This window comes from Stenella coeruleoalba (assembly GCF_951394435.1).
Source record: "Stenella coeruleoalba genome assembly, chromosome: 9".
NCBI lineage: Eukaryota > Metazoa > Chordata > Mammalia > Artiodactyla > Delphinidae > Stenella > Stenella coeruleoalba.
The window spans coordinates 82,530,754-82,554,074 of NC_137155.1; the positions used below are offsets into that span (position 1 = coordinate 82,530,754).

The 23,321-nt window shown below is 45.7% G+C and overlaps 1 protein-coding gene across 3 annotated transcripts in view; it reads left to right on the forward strand.

Annotated features, from left to right (window-relative positions):
- The window catches only part of STRIP2 (striatin interacting protein 2), a gene marked incomplete at its 5' end in the record, with an annotated part of 47,247 nt that overhangs the window by 10,770 nt on the left and 13,156 nt on the right, over positions 1-23,321 (forward strand). For 2 of the 3 annotated variants that reach the window (XM_079931904.1, XM_079931903.1), the window contains 16 exons: positions 430-550; positions 1,321-1,389; positions 1,587-1,693; positions 2,424-2,551; positions 3,432-3,635; positions 4,867-5,102; positions 5,354-5,419; positions 6,104-6,167; positions 6,302-6,318; positions 6,718-6,847; positions 7,087-7,158; positions 11,043-11,117; positions 11,790-11,887; positions 12,346-12,472; positions 15,293-15,393; positions 18,725-18,791. In XM_079931904.1, coding sequence (XP_079788030.1) covers positions 430-550; positions 1,321-1,389; positions 1,587-1,693; positions 2,424-2,551; positions 3,432-3,635; positions 4,867-5,102; positions 5,354-5,419; positions 6,104-6,167; positions 6,302-6,318; positions 6,718-6,847; positions 7,087-7,158; positions 11,043-11,117; positions 11,790-11,887; positions 12,346-12,472; positions 15,293-15,393; positions 18,725-18,791 — 1,682 coding nt within the window. The remainder of the gene's footprint in view (positions 1-429; positions 551-1,320; positions 1,390-1,586; positions 1,694-2,423; positions 2,552-3,431; positions 3,636-4,866; positions 5,103-5,353; positions 5,420-6,103; positions 6,168-6,301; positions 6,319-6,717; positions 6,848-7,086; positions 7,159-11,042; positions 11,118-11,789; positions 11,888-12,345; positions 12,473-15,292; positions 15,394-18,724; positions 18,792-23,321) is intronic. The other variant, XM_079931905.1, reaches the window with a different exon arrangement.

The window sequence follows — 23,321 nt, forward strand, 5'->3', positions numbered from 1 at the left end:
TGACCACCTCACCCCTCTTGGGTGGGATGATTCTGAGTTGTTTGTTTTATGTTTTCCAGAGCTTCTCCCCACTTGGGATTGAGCTCTTGGCTGCCTTCTCTTCCCTATCTCACTTCTCCACTTCTCTACCGATGGTTCCTGGGGTCAACTCCCAAATAAACTACTTGCACTTGAATCCTTATCTCTGGATCTGCTTCTCAGGGAACTCAAACTTAAGACAAACCAGTGATGAGCACATTGGACCTAACCCTGGAGACTGCTTCTCCTCTCCCCTGCCTCATTCCAGGAAGTTCTGGGGGGCACTTGTCCTTTGTTAACCTACTTGTTGGACAGAGTGTTGGGAGATAGTCTTCAGATCATGGGGCAGGGTGGAAAGAACTGGAATAACCCCCTCCTCCTCAACCCCTGCGGCACTGTCTGGTCCTTTAGGCACTTTTGGGGAATGTGATTCAGAAGTCGATGTACTCCACTGGTCCAGGTACAACTGCTTCCTGCTCTATCAGATGGGGACCTTCTCGGCCTTCCTGGAGCTACTCCACATGGAAATCGAGTGAGAAGCCTTAGGGGAGGGCTGGCGACCCCGTTCCTTGAAGGGTGCCTCATCTCCTATGCTGGTTCCCTCACTGTAGAGCCCTCTGTGAAAGCTGGGTCTATTCACACCTCCTCCAAAGCTCACTGACAGTCCCCCTCCATCCAGCCATGGTCTCTGATAGTCTGTCCTGCTCCCTAAGGTTGGGCTCATCAGCAGGCTCTGCCCCACTTACAGCTTCAATCCTGGGCCTCAGGGGCCGATCCTGTATTGCTTTTGTATCCAAATACCTTCTTAGCCTAACTGTGGACTCCATGAAGGAAGCTGTTCTACCTGAGAACATGACCCAAGATGGATGGGACCAATTCCTGTTGCTGTGCCCAGTTCTTTCCCTCATGGTTACAGCTCTAGAGGTGGCCTTATCTGCTGCTACCACTATAGTGACCCCTCATATTGTCTCATGCCTATCACCCAGGAGTTTTAGTGGGACAAATTCTGTTTATTATTCACCAAGTGTTGCTTAGCATCTGTTTTGTGTCCAGCACAGTACTAGAAACAGTGGAGATTTTAAGAGGAGCAAATATCATAGACCCTGCCCTTGCCTGTCTTCACCACAGATAAGGGTTTGTCTAGGTGGCAGGAGAATTCTATGGGCTTCTCTACCTTAGACCAATTTCTTTAGCTACATAGCCAGGGAATGGCAGGTACTCATGTTTGTGCATATGATAAGTGTGCAACACGGAGTAAAGAGGCCTTACGGGTTCCTGTTTCCTCCCTCATCCCTGTGGCAGCAACAGCCAGGCCTGTAGCAGTGCTCTTCGGAAACCAGCCATCTCCATTGCTGATAGCACAGAGCTCCGGTGAGTGGGCCTGCCCATGGGATTGGAGCAGGGGATCGTTAGCAATGGGTTACCTTTGCCCAAATTTCAGACGCACCCAGGACACTAGAAGTTGCTAATTCCACTGGGTTGGGCCACCACAGAGACCATCCCTGAGGTCTCAGACTTTAGGTTGGAAACTGCCTTGGGAACCTCTTGTGACCCTTCTGTAACCTCAGGGTGCTGCTGAGTGTCATGTACCTAATGGTGGAAAATATCCGCCTGGAGCGAGAGACAGACTCCTACGGGTGGAGGACAGCCCGGGAGACCTTCCGCACTGAACTGAGTAAGAAGTGGCACTCGAGGTGCTTGTGGCAGAGGGGAGGCATAGCATCTGCCTAGGAGAGACAGACAGTTCTTCTTCTTCTTCGTCTTCTTTTTTTTTTTTTTTTAGAGCTAACATCCCTTCTTTTAGGACAGAGATACTTTGTGGTGGGCTTGAGGGTCTGGCTTGATTGCCCCTGTGTCTATGAGCTAGGCCCAGTCATATGTCTTCTCTATATCTTGGTTTTGGTTTCCTTGGTTATAAATGGGAATAGTCATCCCTCTCCCATTCGATCACAAATCCCACATGAAAAAAATGAGTTGACTTACCTTGAAAATATGAGTTGGTATTGTCATCAGTCAGGGATAAGATATGAAGGCCTTTGGGATTTTAAAATATAATATACTATATTTGTTGATGTGGGAAAGTGAGTTGTGATCTACAAAATGCATTGAGTTCCTCAGCCAGGAAGCATCTTTATTACCGTTGATTATCTTTATTACTGTTACTTCTAGTTTGATATCTACCCCCAAGCTTTGGGAACTATGCCATTTTAACTCCATGACCTCCCTTATCCTGCCCTCGGGGGGTTCACTCTGGGAGCTCTCTAAGCCTCCTTCTAAGGACCAAGTACTCAGATTCTTTGCGGGAAGGTGAGTGCCTTCCTCAGCGTCCAGAAACAGGGTTACAGGGACTAGGTCTCAGCTGCTTCATCCTCACTTTCTCACTTGCCTCTCTCCACAACCCCCAGGCTTCTCCATGCATAATGAGGAGCCTTTTGCCCTTCTGCTTTTCTCTATGGTCACCAAGTTCTGCAGCGGCCTGGCTCCCCACTTCCCCATAAAGAAGGTCCTGCTTCTGCTCTGGAAAGTAGTCATGGTGAGTGGCTGATTCACCCCTCTCCCATCTCATCAGATCAGCAGTGCCCTCTGCCACCTCAGTTTCTTCTAGTCTGATTCCAGGGGGCTGGAGCTAGGCAGAAGAATAGGGAAGCTGTTAGCCAGTGGAGGGACAATAAGGCTGTCCTAGAGAAATCAGATGTTCTGTTTCAGAGTAGGTTACCTATTTCTGTTGGACTGATGGGAGATGCCACTTTTTGAGTTGGGGTGTCATTGCACCTTCCCCTGATAGAGCTAACGTTTCATGGAAAGAACCCTGGCTGAGAGTTGGGAGATCTGGCCTCTGCTGATACTGAGAAACCTCAGGCAATTCTCTGTGTCTCAGTTTCTCTAGCTGTAAAATGTGGGGTTTAGTGCCTGCTCTCCATCCAGATAAATAGAGGATTTGCTTTTAAAAAATGAAGTCCTCATAAGTGTATGGTTGCAGTTTTGTTACTAATTATTCAACCCTATCCTTCCCCCAACTGGCTGAACTACATACCCTCCAGGGCAGGCCTTGAGTGATTCTGGGGGGTTATAGTATCTAGATCTGCTCCTTAAAAGGGGGTACATTTTCCTGTTTTTTTCAGTGGAGGCCCCCAGTGGTCCTTTTCCTTATTTCTGGTGATGTTTCCAGCCCTGGGTCGGTAAATAATGCTTTATCCTGACCCCTGAGCTCTGAGGGTTAGTAACCACCTCTGAGACTGGGGATGGTGACCACATTTTTTGCCTCCTCCTGTTTTATTACTTCCTAATTAAGGAGGGGGTCTGAGGGGACTGGAGGTTGTGGCTCTTCCTCTCCATCCATGCTTCCCTGACCTTGCTCCCTCTGACTTCCCTCCCTTCCTCTCTTCTGTGCCCCTTTCCCGTTTAACCCTTAGTTTACCCTCGGTGGATTTGAGCAGCTGCAGGCTCTCAAAGTACAGAAGCGGGAAGAATTGGGCCTGCCTCCACTGGCTGAGGACAGTATCCAGGTGGTGAAGAGCATGCGTGCTGCCTCCCCGCCCTCTTACACTCTCGACCTGGGGGAGTCTCAGCTGGCACCACCACCCTCCAAACTGCGAGGCCGCCGTGGTTCTCGAAGGGTATGGACTAAAGCAGACAGTAGTGTTGTGACACTAGCTGGCCAAAAATCAAGATTCTAAGCAGCTCTGGATATGGTAGGAAAGAGCAGTAAATGACCCAGCTCTCCTGCCCCTGACTGGCCCTGAGACCAACCTGAAATCTTGGTGTCTATACTTCAGCCTCTATTCCTGAGCCCTGACAGGGTCCTGGGCTGTCAAGATGTAACATTGTGATATCACATCATAGACCCATGTCTCGCTAAGGATCATTGGCCTAGACCTCAGTGCCTGGAGTTCCCTAGCACCCTGAACAACAGTTGGGGTATAATCCTGGGCATAGGTACCTGGTTGAGGCACTTTATCATTGTCTTCTCAGTAAGATTTACTCTGAGCCAGCCATGCTCTTATCTGGCCTTGGAACCAGAGACTTACACTTACAAGATGACTGGTTAGGGTTCTATAGTCTGCATCCCTAGAAAGGTCACAATGACAAGTTGCGCTGAGAGCTGACCATGCTCCCATGAACTTACCTGCCTGATCTACTTGAGTTCACCGACTACAGGTGACAGGCTCAGACAGTCACACTCAGTAATCTAGTCTACATTATCTGCAATGTGATTTTTTTTAACCTTTATTTTTTTGTTTTATAAAGTAATGCTTACTCATTATAGAAAATTTAGAACAAATATAAAAATGTGAAGAAGGGAGAAAAAAAAGTCACCCACAATCTTAACAACCAGAGGCAATCACTGTTAACTTTTTGGCCTATTTCTGTCCAATCTTTTTTTCTTTCTGTGACAAGATTTAAAATTCCAGACTTGCTTCCCTCTGCCTAGCAGCAAGCTTCTGTCCTCCTCTTCCTCAGTCAGCCAGCTGGTGTATGCTCACAGAAGGCAAACTAATTGAATGTTCACCTAAGTAGAGCATAATTAGGAAGGAAAGTGCTGGCAAAAAAAAAAAAGGCATCAGTGCTTTCTGAAAGCTAAGTAACTGTGACTTTGGGATTATCAGTGCTCTGTTTCCCAGCCATTGGCATGGTTGTGTGAGAGCTGCTTGTCCTGGAATTGGGCCTGGTGGGCACAGTAGGGTTGAGATGGGAAGGAAAAGGTCTCACTAGAGATGGGTTCTTACTTCCATGTTCCCTGAAGTCTAGCAGCCTGTGGGTTGGGGTGGTCTTAGACAAGGATGCCCAGGGTGAGATCTCTGCACACCTTCCCTCTCTCTTTCCACCTACTCCCCTCCAACCCCCCAGCAACTCCTTACTAAGCAGGACAGCTTGGACATCTACAACGAAAGAGATCTCTTTAAGACTGAGGAACCAGCCACAGAGGAGGAAGAGGAGTCTGCTGGCGATGGAGAGCGTACCTTGGATGGAGAGTTAGACTTGCTAGAGCAGGACCCTCTAGTACCACCTCCACCCTCACAGGCACCCCTCTCTGCTGAGCGGGTGGCCTTTCCCAAGGGCCTACCGTGGACCCCAAAGGTCAGGTAGGTTTGATAACACCAAGCACCCTGAGCTTCGGGGTTTCAGTCACTGGAGGCCCAGGGTGGAGTGGTCTATGTATTCAAGGCTCAATAAGCTGGTCTGGGAGTCGGAACTCCTGGGTTTGAAGTTCCCTGCTGTCTTCCCTTACTGTTCCAGTTCTCCAACTGGAGGAGTAGGAGCCCAGTAAGGGTCCTTCTCTCAAGGTTTGCTTTTCTTCCCTTCTCTGGGATTTGTCTCTCCACCGTCCTCTCAGACAGAAGGACATTGAACACTTCTTGGAGATGAGCAGGAACAAGTTCATCGGATTCACTCTGGGGCAGTAAGTGACTGGATGGTCAGAACTGGCTATAGAGTGGTTTTTAGAGGGCCACGGGAGCGGGTGGCCTAGAGTGAGAGATGTTGCCTGGTCGTGATTATACAACCCAGAGCCATGGGCAGCTCCCAGTGACTGCTTTGGGTTCTTGCCATGGAGTTTTTTCCTTCCAGTTTCCTAGAACTTTTATGTTCTCATCCAGGTGTAGGACCTTGAGCAACGAGTCATTTCCCTCTTGAACATCAATCTCCTTGTCAGTGTTATTAGATGGTCCCTGCAAGCCCTTCTGTAATGGGCCAGAATTCCGTGAAGAAGCGACATGGTTGGAACAGATCTTTCCCCATTCCCCCACCCTCTTGAATCCTCACTCGTCGCTACAAAACCTGAGAAACCATTGTTACTACCGTTTCACTGTCAAAAGTGTTGGGCAACATGCCCTTTTAAGTAGGAACCTGCTCCCAGACAAAGTGAGTCCCCAAAAGACTATACAGAAATCCTGATTTTCAGGGACATTTCCCTGTACCATTATTCTTTTTGTGTCCTGAAGCAACGATGGGGGACCTGGTAGCTTGCAGAGAAAGATCCAGGGTACCAGATGGTGAAAGTGGCATGGTTCACATGACTCCAGGGGGTATTGGTAATTCTCTCTACTTTTGACCCTTATGATCTGGTGTGTCTTGCATTTCACAGGGACACAGATACCTTGGTTGGATTACCCAGGCCCATCCATGAGAGTGTGAAGACCCTCAAGCAGGTGACCAGGGTGGGCTCTCAGTCTTCAGGGATAGGGAGCCATCAAGGCAAGTTGGATGACTAGGGTCCTGGGTCCTGGGTGGTGCTTTTCCACCAGACACGTTCTGAACCTGTTATTCTGTACTTCCTCCGCAGGCATTTTGGCCAAAGAGGTAAAAAATCAGGTCTCTCCGTACCTACTCAGTGTCCTATGTTTAGATAGATGAACAAGTTCTCCTTTCTTCCTCTCATTCCTTTTCCCTCCTCCAACCCTTCTCTCTCTTCCCACTTATTGCTTCCTTCCCTTTCCTTCTCTCTCCTTAGAGGCTCACTAACTTCCACAGGCCCAGGATTGAGTAGCAGTCTGCTCTGTATCCAAAGTGTGTGTGTGCACGAGTAAGAGTAGTCATTCCTTGCACAGACCTTGATCCCCACCCCACCCCATCATCATCACTCTGTACACACACAGACACACATACAGGCACATGCAGCAAAACTCTCAGGGCAGTGGTCCAGGGGCAAGGGCCTATTCTTGGCTTCCCCTCGCACGATTTTTTGGTTTTTTTTGAAAGGCTGCGCCATGCGACATGCAGGATCTTAGTTCCCCAACCAGGGATCGAACCCGTGCCCCCTGCGTTGGGAGCACGGAGACTTAACCACTGGACCGCCAGGGAAGTCCCTCCCCTTGCACTTTGGTTGAAGGTAAATGCTAAGGTATTTGCTGCCCTTCAAACATGGAAATATGGAATAAACACTGTATTGAAGCACTTTGCTGCTGTTCATGATGCAAAGGTAAATAAGGCTCCTGCCTTCAAAGGGTGCGTAGTGTATTTGGGCTGACAGACCCATAAACAGGACATTTCCTTGTCATTGGGAAAATGATCACTGGTACACATGTGATCGAGGCCCTCAGCCCCTTGTTGATGTCTTATGTTTCCCAGCACAAGTACATCTCCATCGCAGATGTTCAGATCAAGAATGAGGAAGAGCTAGAGAAGTGCCCCATGTCTTTGGTGAGTCAAGGGGAATCCCGCACAGGAGGAAATCTGTCTGCAGTGCTGTCGCATAACTCGCGTGCATGCTGTTACTGTATGCATGACTCTTACTGTATGCTAGGCAAAGCAAGGTCTCTACTTTCACGATACATTAAAGTTGGAGAAAAACGATAAGTAATTAAGGAAACGAGAAGACTTTCAGAGAATGGTAGATATGGTTAAGAAAATTTAAATAGGGTGACATATCATGTAGTAGACTATTTTAGATTGGGCAATCAGGGTATGTAGACCTCTGAGAAGGTGATAATTACCTAAGATCTGAGGTATAAGAAGGAGCTGGCCATAAGAACATCAGGGGAAAGAGCATTCGAAGCAGAGCGAACAGACTTATTAAGAAGGTAAGAGCAAGCTCAGAATGTTAGAGGTAGTGGATGAAGGCTAGTGTGGCTGGAGCACGGTGGGGAGGGGGAAGGTTGTCTGAGATGGGGTCAGAGAGGTGGCCTGGGGCCACTTTACACAGGACATTTAAGCGAAGATAGGGAGCTTGAAGTTGATTCAAGGGACAAAGGGAAGCCTTTGGAGATTTTAAACCGGGGAGTGAAGTGACATGATCTGTCTTTTTATAATAAAAACCATTGGCTACTTTGTAAAGGCTGGATGAGGAAAGAGTGGAAGCAGGGAGGTTGGGAAGCTCTTAAAATAGTCAAGGTGAGAGATGATGGTGTTTTAGATGGTGGTAGGAAGTGTGGAGATAGGGAGAAGTGGATGAATTTGGTTTATATTTTGGAGGTACAGCTGACAGGAGTTGCAGTTCAATTGGCTGTGGATAGAGAGACATAAAGGGCAATCAAGAATAAGTACCATTTGTCAAGATGAGGAGTTCTGTTTTTTTGTTTTTGTCTTTTTAATTAATTTATTTTTATTTCTGGCTGTGTTGGGTCTTCATTGCTGCGCGCAGGCTTTCTCTAGCTGCGGCAAGCGGGGGGCTACTCTTCATTGCGGTGCGCGGGCTTCTCATTGCGGCAGCTTCTCTTGTTGCAGAGTGCGGGCTCAGTAGTTGTGGCGCATGGGCTTAGCTGCTCCGCGGCATGTGGGATCTTCCCAGACCAGGGCTCGTCAGGCAGATTCTTAACCACTGCACCACCAGGGAAGCCCTGTTTTTTGGGGTTTTTTAATGTGTTTTTTTCCCCCTGTTTTTCTTTTTCTTTCATTTCTTTTCTTTTTTGTGGTTGGGGGCACTGTGCTGTGCGGCTTGCAGTATCTTAGTTCCCCAACCAGGGACTGAACCCCGGTCCCACAGCAGTGATAGCATGGAGTCCTAACCACTGGACTGCCAGGGAATTCCTAGGAGTTCTGTCTTATCAAGGGTTCTATTTTGGTTGTACTAAGATTTAGATGTCCATTAGACACCCATGCAGAGCAGCCAAGCAATTAGGTATATGGGTCTAGAGTTCTAGAGAGAGGACTGACTTAGGGAAATAAATTTGGGAACTGTTGACTCATGGACAGTGTTAAAAGCCATCGAACTGGCTGAGATAACCTGAGGAGGGAGTAAAGATAGAGAGAGAATGGAACCCAGGACAAAGCCCTGGGGCACACCAATATGTCAAGGATGGGATGATTCAGGAAAGGAGCCAAAAAAAAGAAAAACCCTCAATGAGGTGGGAGGAAATCCAGGAGATTGTGATGCCATAAAAGCTAAGCAAAGAAAGTCTTTCAAGGCTTCCCTGGTGGCGCAGTGGTTGAGAATCCGCCTGCCAATGCAGGGATCACGTTAGATCCCTGGTCCAGGAAGATCCCACATGCTGTGGAGCAACTAAGCCCGTGTGCCGCAACTACTGAGCCTGCTCTCTAGAGCCCGTAAGCCACAACTACTGAAGCCCGCGTGCTTAGAGCCCGTGCTCTGCAACAAGAGAAGCCTCCGCAATGAGAAGCCTGTGCACCGCAACGAAGAGTAGCCCCCGTTCACCGCAACTAGAGAAAGCCCGTGTGCAGCAACGAAGACCCAACACAGCCAAAAATAAATAAATAAATAAAATAAATTTATTAAAAAAAAAAAAAAGTCTTTCAAGAAGAAGGGGGTGATCAGCTATGTTAAATGTTGCTAATAAATGGTGCTTGATAAGACCTTAGGTGCCCATTGACTTTGGCAACATAGAGATAACTGGTGACCTTGATAAGAGCAACCTCAAGTGAAGTGGTGGGGCCAGAAGCCTAGTTGGAGTGTATTGAAAAGGGAATGTAAAGAAAGGAGGTAGACTTAGTCAACATAGACAAACCACATAGAAGTTCTGTTGTGAAAAGGAAGGTAGAAATGGGGTGGTAGCGCAAGGAGGATGTGGGTCAAGGGAATGTTATAGCTAGGAGATACTGGAGTGTGGAGTCCTAAAAGGGTTGATCCAGGAGAAAGGAGATAATTATAGAACTGATGCATTCGATAAAGCAAAAGGGTGTGAGCACCAGCGGAGGGTAGCCTTTGGTAGGAGCACGGGTGGTTCATCCTTCATGTCAAGAAGGAAGGTAGAGACTCTGATAGATTTGGTGTTGAGAAAATGAGGCTGTGCCTGTCTGATTGCTTCTGTTTTGTCCGTGAAGTGAGAGTTAGGGTCAGCAACTGTTGAGGGGCTGTGGGATGAGGGGATTGGTTTGAAGAGAGGGGAGAACGTATGAAATAGGCCTTTTAGAGAACAGCAAGGCAAACATGCAGGATTGCCAGGATTATTATCCATTTAAGCAGCAGAATAGAAGGGGCCTGGTTACTCCTCCTTGCTTCAGGGTCTCATGGCAGTGACCCTTGTCCTGTAATAGAGCGACCTGGGTGGGGAGGAAGGACTGCACTGGCCAAAGATGACAGTGGCCTGAATGCCTCTTGATAAAGGGCTACTCTGATAAAGGGCTTAAGTGGGGTCATCACAAGGACAGAGCTGTGCATGAGGAGCCTGGTCAGAAAGGAGGAAGGGATGTTGTAGAGGGTAGTGGAGAAGGGAAGAAAATAGTTTCCACCTAAAATTTTCCCTGCTAATACCCCTTCCTGCCTCTCCAGGCCTTTATTAACCCTCTCTGTTGAGTCACCTACCTCTCCTTTCTGACTTTGGAGCAGCCCAGAGCTCTCAGATGGCCTCAGATTGACACCATAGGAAGTGCCTCTGTGTGGGGTGTCAGTTCCAGTGTCCCAGGCGTACCTGTGGCCTGAGCTAAGCCCAAGTATATCCAGCAAAGCAGTAGTCTGAGCCAACTCTTTGGTGCGAGTTCTTTTTTTTAAAAAATAAATTTATTTATTTATTTATTTTTGGCTGCACTTTTCATTGCTGCCCGTGGGCTTTCTCTAGTTGCGGTGAGCGGGGGCTACTCTTCGTTGCGGTGCACAGGCTTCTCATTGCGGTGGCTTCTTGTTGCAGAGCACGGGCTCTAGGCGTACAGGCTCAGTAGTTGTGGCACACAGGCTCTAGAGCACAGGCTCAGTAGTTGTGGTGCATGGGCATAGCTGCTCCATGGCATGTGGGATCTTCCCAGTCCAGGGCTCGAACCCGTGTCCCCTGCATTGGCAGGTGGATTCTTAACCACTGCGTTGCTGGGAGTTCTGACTCCTGACCTAGCAAGAGTGACATAGAGAGAATTCTGGATTGATTCCAGATGACAGGACAACCAAAATCATAGATTCTCAGGGCTGGAAGAGCCCTCAGAGGTCATCCAGACCAGCCCACTGATCCTAGGAAGAGGAAATTAGGTCTCAGAGAGGGAAAGTAACTTACCCAAGGTCCTACAATGAATCATTAACACAGCTAGGGTAGGAATCCTGATCTGACTCCCAGATCTTTTCCTCCCACCCTCCACAACCAAGGAAACATAGGTTTTGGTCAACTGGAAAATGGCCTGGGCAAACTGTATGTTTCTTGCCATAGGGGGAAGAGGTAGTACCAGAGACGCCGTGTGAAATCCTCTACCAGGGCATGCTGTATAGCCTCCCCCAGTACATGGTAAGGAGATGGCTGGGCCAGAGTTTCCCTTCTCAGCTGTGAGGAATAGAGAGCTGAGAGCCCTCTTAAGCTGAGCCATCTGTCATTTGAGCTTGCTTCCTGAGCCTTCACCCTTCAGGCAAGGCATTCTCTGAGCTTTCCTCAGGGCTCCTCCCAGAGGAAGAAGGACTTGGCTATATTCCCAAGTACTTCTTTGCGAGGAGTGGAGAATGAGGTGGGTCCCTGCAGGATGCATAGGGGGCCCTCCTCCTAAGTAAGTGCCTTAGTCCCCCTGAGGTCTGCCGTGGCCTCTGGTGTCCTAGTTGGCCTCAGGCTATGATGGTGAGGACGCTGATGGTCTGAGGTAGAGGAAGGAAAACGGTTGGGGAGGGAGATCTTGCTTATACCTCCCACCTAATTTCTAGGCATTGCCCCTCTCACTCTGTTCCTTCAATCCTCTTTGGAAAGAGCAGTCTTGAAGCAGAACAGCCCATAAGCTCCCTTCTGGCTCCTTAGCCTCACAGGCAAGCCTGTCAGGACAGGGCACCTGTTTGCTCTTCTGGAGGCTGGGCAGATTTGGTTATTGAGGGAAGAACTTAGAGAAAGGCTTTAAAACATTTCTCTTAGGGCTGTTGAACTGTGGAAGAATAACCTTGTTGAATGGGGGGGATTTCCTCATTTTCTACTTCCCAGATTGCTCTACTTAAGATTCTACTGGCTGCAGCCCCTACATCCAAGGCTAAGACAGACTCTATCAACATCCTGGCAGATGTCCTGCCTGAGGAGATGCCGTGAGTGCTTCAACTGGGGCAGCTGCTAAATATTAGCTACCTTGTCTGCAGGGTCTCTTTAGTCCCCACCTCACCTTGTTAACACTTACAGGGATTGTCTCCAAAGAGATCTCCTCTCTGCCACCAGTAGCCCCTTTCCACTGTAGTGCTCTCAGCTCTGCTCTTTTCAGCTCAGAATTGAGAGTCTGGAGGGTAACATCAGTGCCAGTTACTGGCTGCACATGTATGGGGGTGGACATTGCCAAGGGATGAGCTTGCCAAAGGAGAGAGAAACAAAGAGATCAGAGGAGCTTTTCTCCTGACTCATAAGTGGGAACTCTGGAGGTTTCCCTAGCACAGTTCAGGTTTCTGAAGTTCTGGCTCTCTTGTGTTTATTGCATCTGACCCAAATACCTGGGTCCTCGTAGGCCTTGCTCTAAGGTCACCCTCTGCACTGACTCTTCCTTTCCCCGTTGTAGCATCACTGTTCTCCAGAGCATGAAGTTGGGCATTGATGTGAACAGGCACAAGGAGATCATCGTAAAGAGTATCTCTGCCCTGCTCCTGCTACTCCTCAAACACTTCAAACTGAATCATATCTACCAGGTGAGCAGCTTAGAGCACTTCTCCACATGTCTCAGGTGTCCTCCAGGTCCTGTCTCCCAAAGGAGGAACGAAAGGGCCTTTGAGGTCCAGCTAAGCATCTTTCAGCCTTTCCTTTGTCTCACGGAATCCAGATACCTGTTGCACAAGCTTGGGGTGGGAAGTGGGGAATTGTCCTAGAAAGTTGCAAATGTCTGTGTCCTTTGAACATTATCCAGCGGTTGTGCATAGGAATCCCTAGCTTCTTGGGAATATGCCCTGCCAGCTTTGAAGCAATGGACCACAGGATTCAAGCATGCCACAAAAAGGGGAAGTGGGGGAGTGCTGAGCATACTTTTCTATATGTGAAGCACTTTTTTTTTAAAATTTATTTACTTTTTTTATTTTTGGCTGCGTTGGGTATTCGTTGCTGCTCACAGGCTTTCTCTAGTTGTGGTGAGCGGGGGCTACTCTTCGTTGCTGTGCGTGGGCTTCTCCTGTTGCAGAGCATGGGCTCTAGGTGCGCGGGCTTCAGTACTTGTGGCTCGCAGGCTCAATAGTTGTGGCTCATGGGCTTAGTTCCTCTGCGGCATGAGGGATCTTTCCGGACCAGAACTTAAACCCGTGTCCCCTGCAATGGCAGGCAGATTTTTAACCACTGCGCCACCGGGGAAGTCCCATGAAGCACTTCTCTAACATTTGAGATGTAATTCTATATAAGACACACTTCTGGCTGTTAAGGGCTTTGAAGTTTTGTAAAGGATACAGATGTATAAATAGCCAATTATGGCGTGATAAGTGCTGTTATACAGGTAAGCATTGGCTGCTATGGAAACACTAATGCAACCTGAGGTGGAGAAGATGTGACTTCTAACCTGAGTCCTAAAGAAACAGATGTTAGCCAGGATACGGGAGTTGTCAGGGAAAGGTAGCAGGAAGCATTTCAAGCAGAAAAGCTAATTTGTGAAAGTCCAGAAGGGAGAGAGCAGAGTACCTTGGAAACTAATTAAATGTTGCTGGAGTTCTGCCTGGAGTGGAGGGAGTGGGGACGTCTGGTGATACATGAAGCTGGAGGGGATGGCAGGGAGCAGATCATAATACATATGCTAGCACACAGTTTTGAGTACTTACAATGTGGCCAGCACTCTGTTAAGTTCATGTAAGATCTCATTTAATTCTCTCAACCCTACAAGTTGGGTCTTATTTTATTCCACTGAGGCTAAAAAAGGTTAAGAACCTGCTTCCCTATGAAAGCACTGTTTGCCATGCTAAAAAGTTTGGACTTGGTGCTATGGGTGTTGCCAAGATATAGGAGAACATGGGGGCAGTGAATGGATGTTCTCTGTGGTGAGACATGGAGAGGAGAGGGAGCCTTCTCATTCCTGCACAGGGCCTCTGCCTCATTTTCCTCCTAAGGACCAAGCTTGCTGGTAGAAGAGCAGGACCTCAGAGTGCAGGGAAGCCCCTCCAGGGTATGTGTCCATGGCAGGTTTGACTGTACAACCAGGATATTTCTCCACTTTCATACATTCAGAGACATCTTTGGGTGTGTTAGGTGCCCTGAGTACTCACACTTCTTCTGCCAGTGTTTGCTGAGCAGCAGCAGCGCTGGAAGAAGTAGGGATGGATGAGAAATAGTGCTCCTAGTAGAAAGAGAACTGTGTATGTGTGCTTCTGTCTGCTGCTTTTGGTGGGCAATATGTGGATCAACAGCCAGACAGGTGGGTGGCTTGATGGGTCTTGCCCTGGTCAGTGCATCTTGACAAGGCTACAGACATGTCTCAAACTGAAAAATGTTTTCCATCACTTGATAGTAGGTATGCATTGGCTTCTCCATCTGAGGCTTTGGAAAATACCCTGGGTCAGCTGCCAGGGAGAAAGTTTTAAGGCAGAAGAGAGAAATGGGCAACACAACCTGACTCCCCACTGCTAACCACACACCTGAGCAAAGGGCAGCTTAGCTTGCTGCCATGGCTATTTCTCGGTGATCAGGAAGAGCTAAGGGATTTAAAACACTACAATTTTCTGCTTTTTCAACCCAGTTTCTACACTTCCCAGCAGTCTAGGTTCTGGATCTGGAGACAAACTGTGTCTGATGTTCCTCTGTGTATCATGGGCAAAATCCAGGTGACACAACTCCATGACACTGCCCCAATAGGTCTTCCTGGGTGCAAACCCCATCCAGATGCAAGAGAGCAAAATGTAGCCCTATGTTCTGGTGTTCAGCCCATCAAAAAGATCTTGGACTTATTCTCAGTGTAGTATCTGTTGACTGAAGGACTCTTGTTGATTCATTCATTAAAATACTGATATTCTAAGTATGGGGGCTAATATAGTGAACCAGACTCACGCTGGAGCCCACATTCCAGTGGTTCATTTGGTTACTGTGTGCCGTATCCATCCTGACTGAGTGATGCCAGCAGTTGCTGGGCTGCACCTGTTCCTGCTATATCAATCACAGTTGAAACCCTATGAGCCAGGGCTTTGGTATGGAAGACAACTCCCTCAGGGAGCCTTCCTTTCCTGTAGAGCTTAGGAACAAATCTCACAGCAATTCTTTCTATTTATCTGGAGTGGGATTTTCTCTCTGGCTTGTTTATGTTTTGTGCTTTTGGTCAGGTGCTTGCAACATACACACACTGCAGATTGTCCCCTTCTCTGTAGGATGGGCTGGCTGAAGATGGTTCTTCCCACTTCCCAGACAGGAAGACTGATAACACAAGTGGACAGTGGATATTCTTAGGAATGGATATTAGAATTGTACTTGCCTCTTTTTTTTTTTTCATACAGACCTTCTATTCTCCCCCAAATAAGCATCCTTTCTGCTTTGATCTTTTAATTTAGTTTGAATATGTATCACAACATTTGGTATTTGCCAACTGCATTCCATTGATCCTGAAGTTCTTCAATCAAAATATCTTGTCCTACATCACTGCCAAAAACAGGTAAGAACTCGGGACAGGTTTATTTCAAAGGGATATTTGGGATGGTTGAGAAGTTACGTCGTCTCAGAGCCGAGTTTCTGTTCTCCTGGTGTCCCTGGTCCTTTCTATCTTAGAGCTGTCACTGTCAAATTTAATTTCCTTGAAGTGCTACTGGTGGGGTGTATGGTTTGGCCTCTTCACAAAGATATTTGTATTTTAATAGTTTTGAAAACTGAAAATGCCATGACTCAAAGAAATGAAACTGCAACAATGAAATTTCAGCCCTATGGCAGAAGGATCCAGAAAATATTTTTTGTGACGCATCCTACTTGTCTAGTCAGCCCTAATTTTAGTATAAATCATAAGTTGGATCAATCACACTACTTTGTAAAGTGTTATACAGAATTTGTAACTAAAGATAAATAATAGAACCTTACTTAGATCAATTTGTAGTTTAAAAAAATACAGGAGATTCACATCCATTATTTCATTTAATCTCCTCAGTAGTGCTAAGACATATCACAATAAGTTTTATTCCCATTTCACCAATTAGGAAACAAATTCAGAGAGGTTAATTGACTTACTTAAGGATAACATGCTAGTGAGACCCCTTAAGTAAGCAGCAGAGGCGGGGTTAAAGCATAAATTGCTTTCTGATCACAGTTGCTATGGATTGCTCCAGCCAAGTGGGGACTTGGGGGGTTAACAGAGTAGATCCTTGTTCCTCAGTTTGCTACTTACACAAAAACTAGAAGGATGATAATCAGTAGAGTTGACCAGAAGTGCTTTACCAGAGGCAAAGTTCGTAAAGTAGAAGAAGGCTGACCTGACACTTGAGGTGACTGGAAAGGGGCTAGGAGATATTGCCCCACCAGTCTGTCAGCACGGCCAGAAACTCCACCCTGGAGAGGCAGCCTACTTATATGTAGTTTAAAACACACAAACAGAACCTGAAGTCACGGGACCTGGATTCCTGACCTGGATCTGCCACTTGCTAGTTGTGTCATCTCAAGTGTAAGACACTTTGTTTCTCTGAGACACAGTATTTTCATCTTTAAAATGAGAATAATACCTACTCTGACTATATCATAGAGCTTTTATAAGCATTAGTTAAGATAAACATAGATGAGAGTGCTTTACTTTTCCAGTTTGGAGGAATCCTTGGAGAATGGGTTTTTCCTAACTGCAGAGAGACTTGGGCACCACCCCCCTTAAAAATGGCACTTATGGGAATTCCCTGGCCAGTGGTTAGGACTCCGCACTTTCACTCCGAGGGCCCGGGTTTGATCCCTGGTCAGGGAACTAAGATCCCACAAGCCGCGTGGCACGGCCAGAAAAAAAAGACACTTAAGACATACTAGTTGGGTTACCGGGGAAAATGAAAGTGTAGGTCGGGCTGGGTAAGGGTCACAGCTTCATGAAGGTACCTGTGTGTATCAGTCAACCCTCTTAGTGATAAGGAACCAAAAAGAGCTGGACCTGGCTCACACAGAATGGGAATTTGTTAGGAGAAAATGGGCAGTATATCATCTCGAGGAACCTAGGACAGAGATGCAGCTCTGGACCTCAGGGTTGGTCTGTAGCATAAGGAGCCCAGGAAGCTCTCCACCTCCATCTATGGCCACCAAGCCTCTGTACCTCCACTCCAGTTTTTCCTCTCTCATTGACAAATAGTTTTGTCTGCTTCCTAGGCCACTTAGTGAAATATGCCCACATGAACTAAACATATTCCTGTGCCACTTCAGAGATTGAATTGGCTCTCAATCCCTGTTCCACATTCCCAGGGTTAGAGGCCCACCCTTGGATCAATCAACTGTGACTGGGGAGTGGGGTTCACGAACTAAATGCCCCCTGTACCATGGGCCTAGAAGCAGGGGCAGACAATCCAATAGGTGTCCATCAGGTTCAATTTGGAGTTGGAAGAGTGGTAGTGCCAGACTACACCGTTTGCTAAGCTTGGCCTGGATACAGTGGTCCTCTCATGCGTTACCTGTAAGCTTTACTGTTGCATGATCTTGAGAACTTGAGCACCTACAGCTCATTATTGCAGTTTCCTCATGGCTCTTACAATCTAGATATCCTAGAAACTTGTAACTTTATTTTATGCCCCCTTAGGCTAGAATTCAGTACAATGAGATTGGAACAAATCCATCCTTGATTTCCCACCCTCATTTCCTGGTTGCCAGTACCTACTTTGCCATGGGGCTTTGTCAGTGGGAGGTGGGTAGATAAGTAGATGAGCCAGCCAAGAATGTTTATCCTAATGGAGTAGTGCAGAGCCCTGGGAGAATCCAGTAGGTAGGTCCACTGCCCTCCCCTCTCCTACCTTGTTTCCCTTAGGTTACCTTTGTGGGTTTCTTGAACAAAGGTCAACATTTCTAGTCAAATAAATTGTTGTGTTTTGCTTGGATAGAAGTTTTGACTTTGAAATGTAGAGACAGGTTGAAGGAACCCCATATTCCTCTTTATAGCCTATGCTTTGCCAACATCCTTTACCCATTTCCAACTACTCTAGTTCGGATGGATTGGTGTTTAAAACCTATGGAGTGTTGGAACCAGAAGGAGCATTAGAGATTAGCTAGTCTAAATTCTGCATTGTACCAGTGAAGAAGGGAGAAAAGGAAAGAAAGAGAGCCGTCATTTCGAGTGACCGTGTCCTTGTCATCATGTGGTGCCTTATTTCCCCTGCTGACTCATGCCTGCTTCCCTGGGCTCACCGCAGAGCCTCTAGCTCCCTTGCAGTTCCCCACTGTCTGTTTTGGGGGCAGATGCTATTACCGTTCTTGAGCTACTAGATTGGCCCTGCTGCAGGAAGCTGCCTCTGTCTCAAGCTTCCTCTAGGAGTGGCTTCTGTGATCATTCCCCAGAGCTCCTGAGTTTCAGGAACATCTGGTAAGAGACAGAGGAGAGGTCTTCATTTCATTCTCACTTCCACAGGTTGTTATTATTGGGATGAGTTTGGGCAGCATCTCTGGGAGCACAATTTTATGTACACGCATACACACAAGCATACACTTAAATGCAGAAACACAAATGCACACAAGCTTATGTATTCCTTTAAAGAAGGGAGGAGAAAGGTGGCTATACAGAGGCTCTCCTTCTGCTTTCTCTTGCCTCTGCCAGATAGGGGCCAGCCTGAAAGAATTCTGTTGGTTCCTCTCATGGCTATGAGGAGAGGAGACTGGATCTGGAGTTGCCTGGCACCAGAACCCTCAGTTTCAGCTGAAATCACTAAGCAGTTTTGGAAATAGATGCAGCCTGCTGAAGAGAAATACCTCCTGCCCTTTCAGATATAGCCATTTGCTGCCATTGCCATTTACTTAAAGCCTGTCCTTATCTCTGCATCTTGCAGTATCTCGGTCCTGGATTACCCATGCTGTACCATCCAGGATTTGCCAGAGCTTACTACGGAGAGTCTGGTAAGCAAGTGGGGATTTGATACCCTTTGAAATTACCAGGTGGCACAGGTTGGCATTTGCTCTTCCTTTTCTTCTCTAGCCCCCTAATGCCCTGGTTTGGGAGTCTCAGATCAGTAGAGGCATATTGGCAAGAGCACAGAGGTAGTAGGGGTTTAGAGCTGCTGACCCAGTTGAGAAAGATTTGGAAAAGCTAAGCATAGCATTTTGTAGAGAAAAGGGTCAGTGAAAAACACTGAGAAGAGGAAATTTAGAAAGATAATGGGACTGAAATTGAGTGTGAACATCTGTGATAAATGGCAGGAGAATCTCTTCTGGTCTAGCCTAAATCAATTATCTGTCTTCTTTCTGCTGTGCTACAGAAAATACCCAGGGGTGTGTACTTCAGAAAATACCTTACCTAGGTCTCTCTGAGGCAAAATTCAATATGGCCACAGAAGGATGACCCAGAAAGTTCCTCATGCTGGAAACAGTTCTAGGTAAATCATAGAAGTCCCTCAGTTATTCTGAATCCCATGAAACTGACTGATGAACAGCATGTTGAAATCAAGTGTCTATCTCATCTCTACAGCTCTTTAGATATACCTCAGCCCATACCTTCACCCTGTTGCACTGTAATTGTTTATATGTATCTGTTTCTCCATTTGACTGAAAACTCCCTAAAGGAAGAGGTAGTATCATCTTCATTTTATATCCTCAGAGTCGAGCACCATGTTCAGTACACGGAAGGACCTTAATAAATGATCGGATGATGGCACCTGTGTGTGCCCCAACCCCTTGTCCCCCAACTTTAATACCTGCAGGATGTCACATCAGAGAAGTTTATTGTGCAAAAGTAGAATGGTACCTTCTGTGGCACAAGTTTTACAGAACCATAGGATTCTTGGCTGGAGGGGACCTGAGAGCCGTTTGGCCAAACCCCCTATCTCAAAGATGAGAAACCTGAGGGCCCAGTGGATGAAGTGACTCGTCAGGTCCACTCCTCATGACAGACCCTGAATTAGAGAAGGACCCATGTCCTGAGACACTAAGTCTAGCACCTTTTTAAGCACCGGGGCAGAGATTCCCTCTCTTACTTAGATGTGGTCTCAGCAGCCAAGGAAGCTGGGAGCTTCTTACCTCTGCAGAGAGAGGTAATAAGTTGTCTAACCCTGTTTATGATGTTCCTCAATCTTTAAAACAACTGTATGAGGTTGGTATTAGTGTTTTATAGATGGAGAAGTTAAATAGCTGCCAAAACTTTATAGTTGAAAGTAGCAGAGCCAGGGTGGAGACATGCAGCCCTGTCATTCAGAGTTGGAATGAGGAATGCACTTTCTCACAGAAACAGTGGTACAGGGATAGCATTAAAGCTCTACTGTTAGTAGGGTACTTCAAAACATAAAGTCGGACTTCCCTGGTGGCGCAATGGTTGAGCGTCCGCCTGCCGATGCAGGGGACACGGGTTAGTCCCCTGGTCGGGGAAGATCCCACATGCCGCGGAGAAGCTAGGCCTGTGAGCCATGGCCGCTGAGCCTGCACGTCCGGAGCCTGTGCTCCGCAACGGGAGAGGCCACAACAGTGAGAGGCCCGCATACCGCAAAAACAAACAAACATAAAGTCAGCTTTTATGACCTGAATCAATTTCTTGATACAATGTGTTCTCTTTTCTCAATCCCATAAGTAGGAATTGATGGGAACTAAACTTTCTTATCTCTTCTGATTAACTTTTTGGGATATGAACAGAAAATTATTGAAATACTTGTTATGCCTCTGAGAAGACTTTATTGTTATCTAAGAGTAGGTAAAAGCATGTAGCTATTCTTGGGTTTCCCTGGTGGCGCAGTGGTTGAGCGTCTGCCTGCCAATGCAGGGGACAGGGTTCGTGCCCCGGTCCGGGAAGATCCCACATGCTGTGGAGCGGCTGGGCCCGTGAGCCACAACTACTGAGCCTGCGCGTCTGGAGCTTGTGCTCCGCAACAAGAGAGGGCCGCGGCAGTGAGAGGCCCGCGCACCGCGATGAAGAGTGGCCCCCGCTCGCCGCAACTAGAGAAAGCCCACGCACAGAAAAGAAGATCCAGCACAGCCAAAAATAAATAAATAAATGAATTTTTTTTTAAAAAAAAAAAAGCATGTATCTATTCTTAATGAAAAACAGATTCATGCTAGGGATTCCTGTCTTTTTTGTGAAGCAACAGTGGCGCCTGGTGGCTTCATTTGGTAACCACAGATTTTTTTATTTTTTACTTGAACTTAGAAGTATTTCCCTGAGCTCAGTCATGGACTTAACTAGCAAGTTTACTCCACATAGATCCTCAGTATAGTGGTTTGTTTATCTAAACTGATGGCTTCTGCACTCAGAAAGGAGTAGTGTTTATATGAGTAAGATTTATGTCTTTTTCAGGCTCAGTGAATTAATTGTAAGCACAGAAAATGTACTGGCATTTTAAGTGTATAGGATTTTCTTTAAGTAACATTTCAATTTTTTTTTCTGACTTTAAAATTGATATATACTATTGCAGAAAATTGGGGAAATACAGAAACATACGGGAAAGAAAATAAACCACTGTTAATATTTTGTTACAGTTAACCATATATATTTATATATTCACTCATATATACACACACATATTATTTAATAAAATAAGGACTTTACATATGTTTCAATTCACATAGTAAAATTTAAATGTTCACAATATGATTTTATTAAACATTCTTAGAACATGATTTTTAATAGCTACATATAATATTACACTACTTAATTTTAAAAAAATGATTTTTTTCTACTATTGTTGGGCATTTATTTCAATGTTCTTTGTATAAATCCAAAATGAACATCCTTACTCATGAATCTTTGCCCTCATCTCTGATTATTTCCTTAAGATAGATTCCTAGAAGTGGAATTACTTGGCTAAGGTAGTCTTGATTCATATTTTCTCAGTTTTCTGTATTTGAACTGAGTTCAACTTCATTTGGAATTCCAACTACACATATAATGGACATGAAATAAAGGCAAAGTTAATGGCACATTAATTTCTATGGTCTTCTCATCTTGTCAAAATATCTAGCTCTACAATAGGCCATCTTTACTCATGTACTGAAGAGTTTCCTCACCTACCTGGTGCAGGAAGCCTTACAATTTCTAGATCTCCAAAAGTCTGTATTCAAATTCAATCCACTAAACTAGGAAAAAATTAAATTCCAAACATAAGAGAAGGATGGTGAATGTATGATTGTGTGGAAGTTAGGTATGGTCTTTAGAAGGAGGTTGCTGGAGAAGGCAGTGGGTATGGGCTCAAGTACTGTAGGATGCTCAGCATCTGGATGGTTGTTTAGAGCAATGGTATGAAAAATAGGGTGTGCAACATGATGCTTTAGGGGTGGGATATATTAGACCTTTTGTATGTATTAATATCCTTTTTTACTTTATATGTAATTTATAACATATATCATGTTATTACAACAATGCATTTATAATTTCTAACTAAATACACATTATATTTTGGAGTCATTGAGTATCAGACCTAGAAGTTTCTTAGTATCTTGCCCAGTCTTACCCTCTACTGATATGGAAGCAGGTGGAGTGGTGAAGTGTTGTCCAAAGCAGAGGGTAAGAATTTGCATGGCCTAGCCATTTGCAAAGAAATATTTGTCATTTCCTTTCAGATCTAGGCAAGTGAAATTATTAAGTTAATTCTTAAAAGGTAGTTCATTGCAAAATTCTTCAAATTTGGGTATGATTTATATTCAGAAATACCTATAAAAATATGTTCATATCACTTAAATTTATATACCTGATCCTTTCATCTATCTTTATTAGTTTTTATAACTTCCTAATCCAGATATTTACAGATATTCCAGAAGATTTTTGTTATTGTTTTTATTTTTGTTTTCTTTTTGTTCAGGTATTAAGGTCTCTAGCATTCCTTTTAGGCATTATTTAACCAGTGATTTGTGACCTCCTTAAATAAAAGTCTTTGTTTTGACATTCACCATCACTATTTAAAAGCAATATCACCATTAGCATTATTGTTTCTCTATCCTAGACAAAATGTGAACATATCATAAGGTATATATCCATTTTCCATGAGGTATTTATACAGAGGAAGAACCATGGATAAATGTTTTTTTTGCATTTTATCGATTTTCCTGGTTGTCACCCTTTCTGTAATGGGGTGATTTTTTAAACTCACATGCCCAGGTCCCTCCCAGGGCACAAGTAGTTTGCTAAAGCTCCCCAAATGACTCTGAAATTTTCTTTTCTCCTTCCTCCATATGTCCTCACATCACTTTTGAGAATCATAACTCTTATGATACCTAGATCTGGGTCCTTAACCTAGCAGTAACTTAATCAGAAGATGAACAGTAAATAAAGACAAAGTGTTAGAATTCAGTAAATACTGGAAATCTATGTTCAAGCCCTGGTTGGGGCACTTACCATGTGACCTTGGCCAGACCACCTTCCTCTTTCTGGGCCTCAGGTTTTGCTTCTATGGATAACAGCATTGGACTAGAACAGCTAAGTCTCTTCCAGTGCTCAGATTCTAACCAATC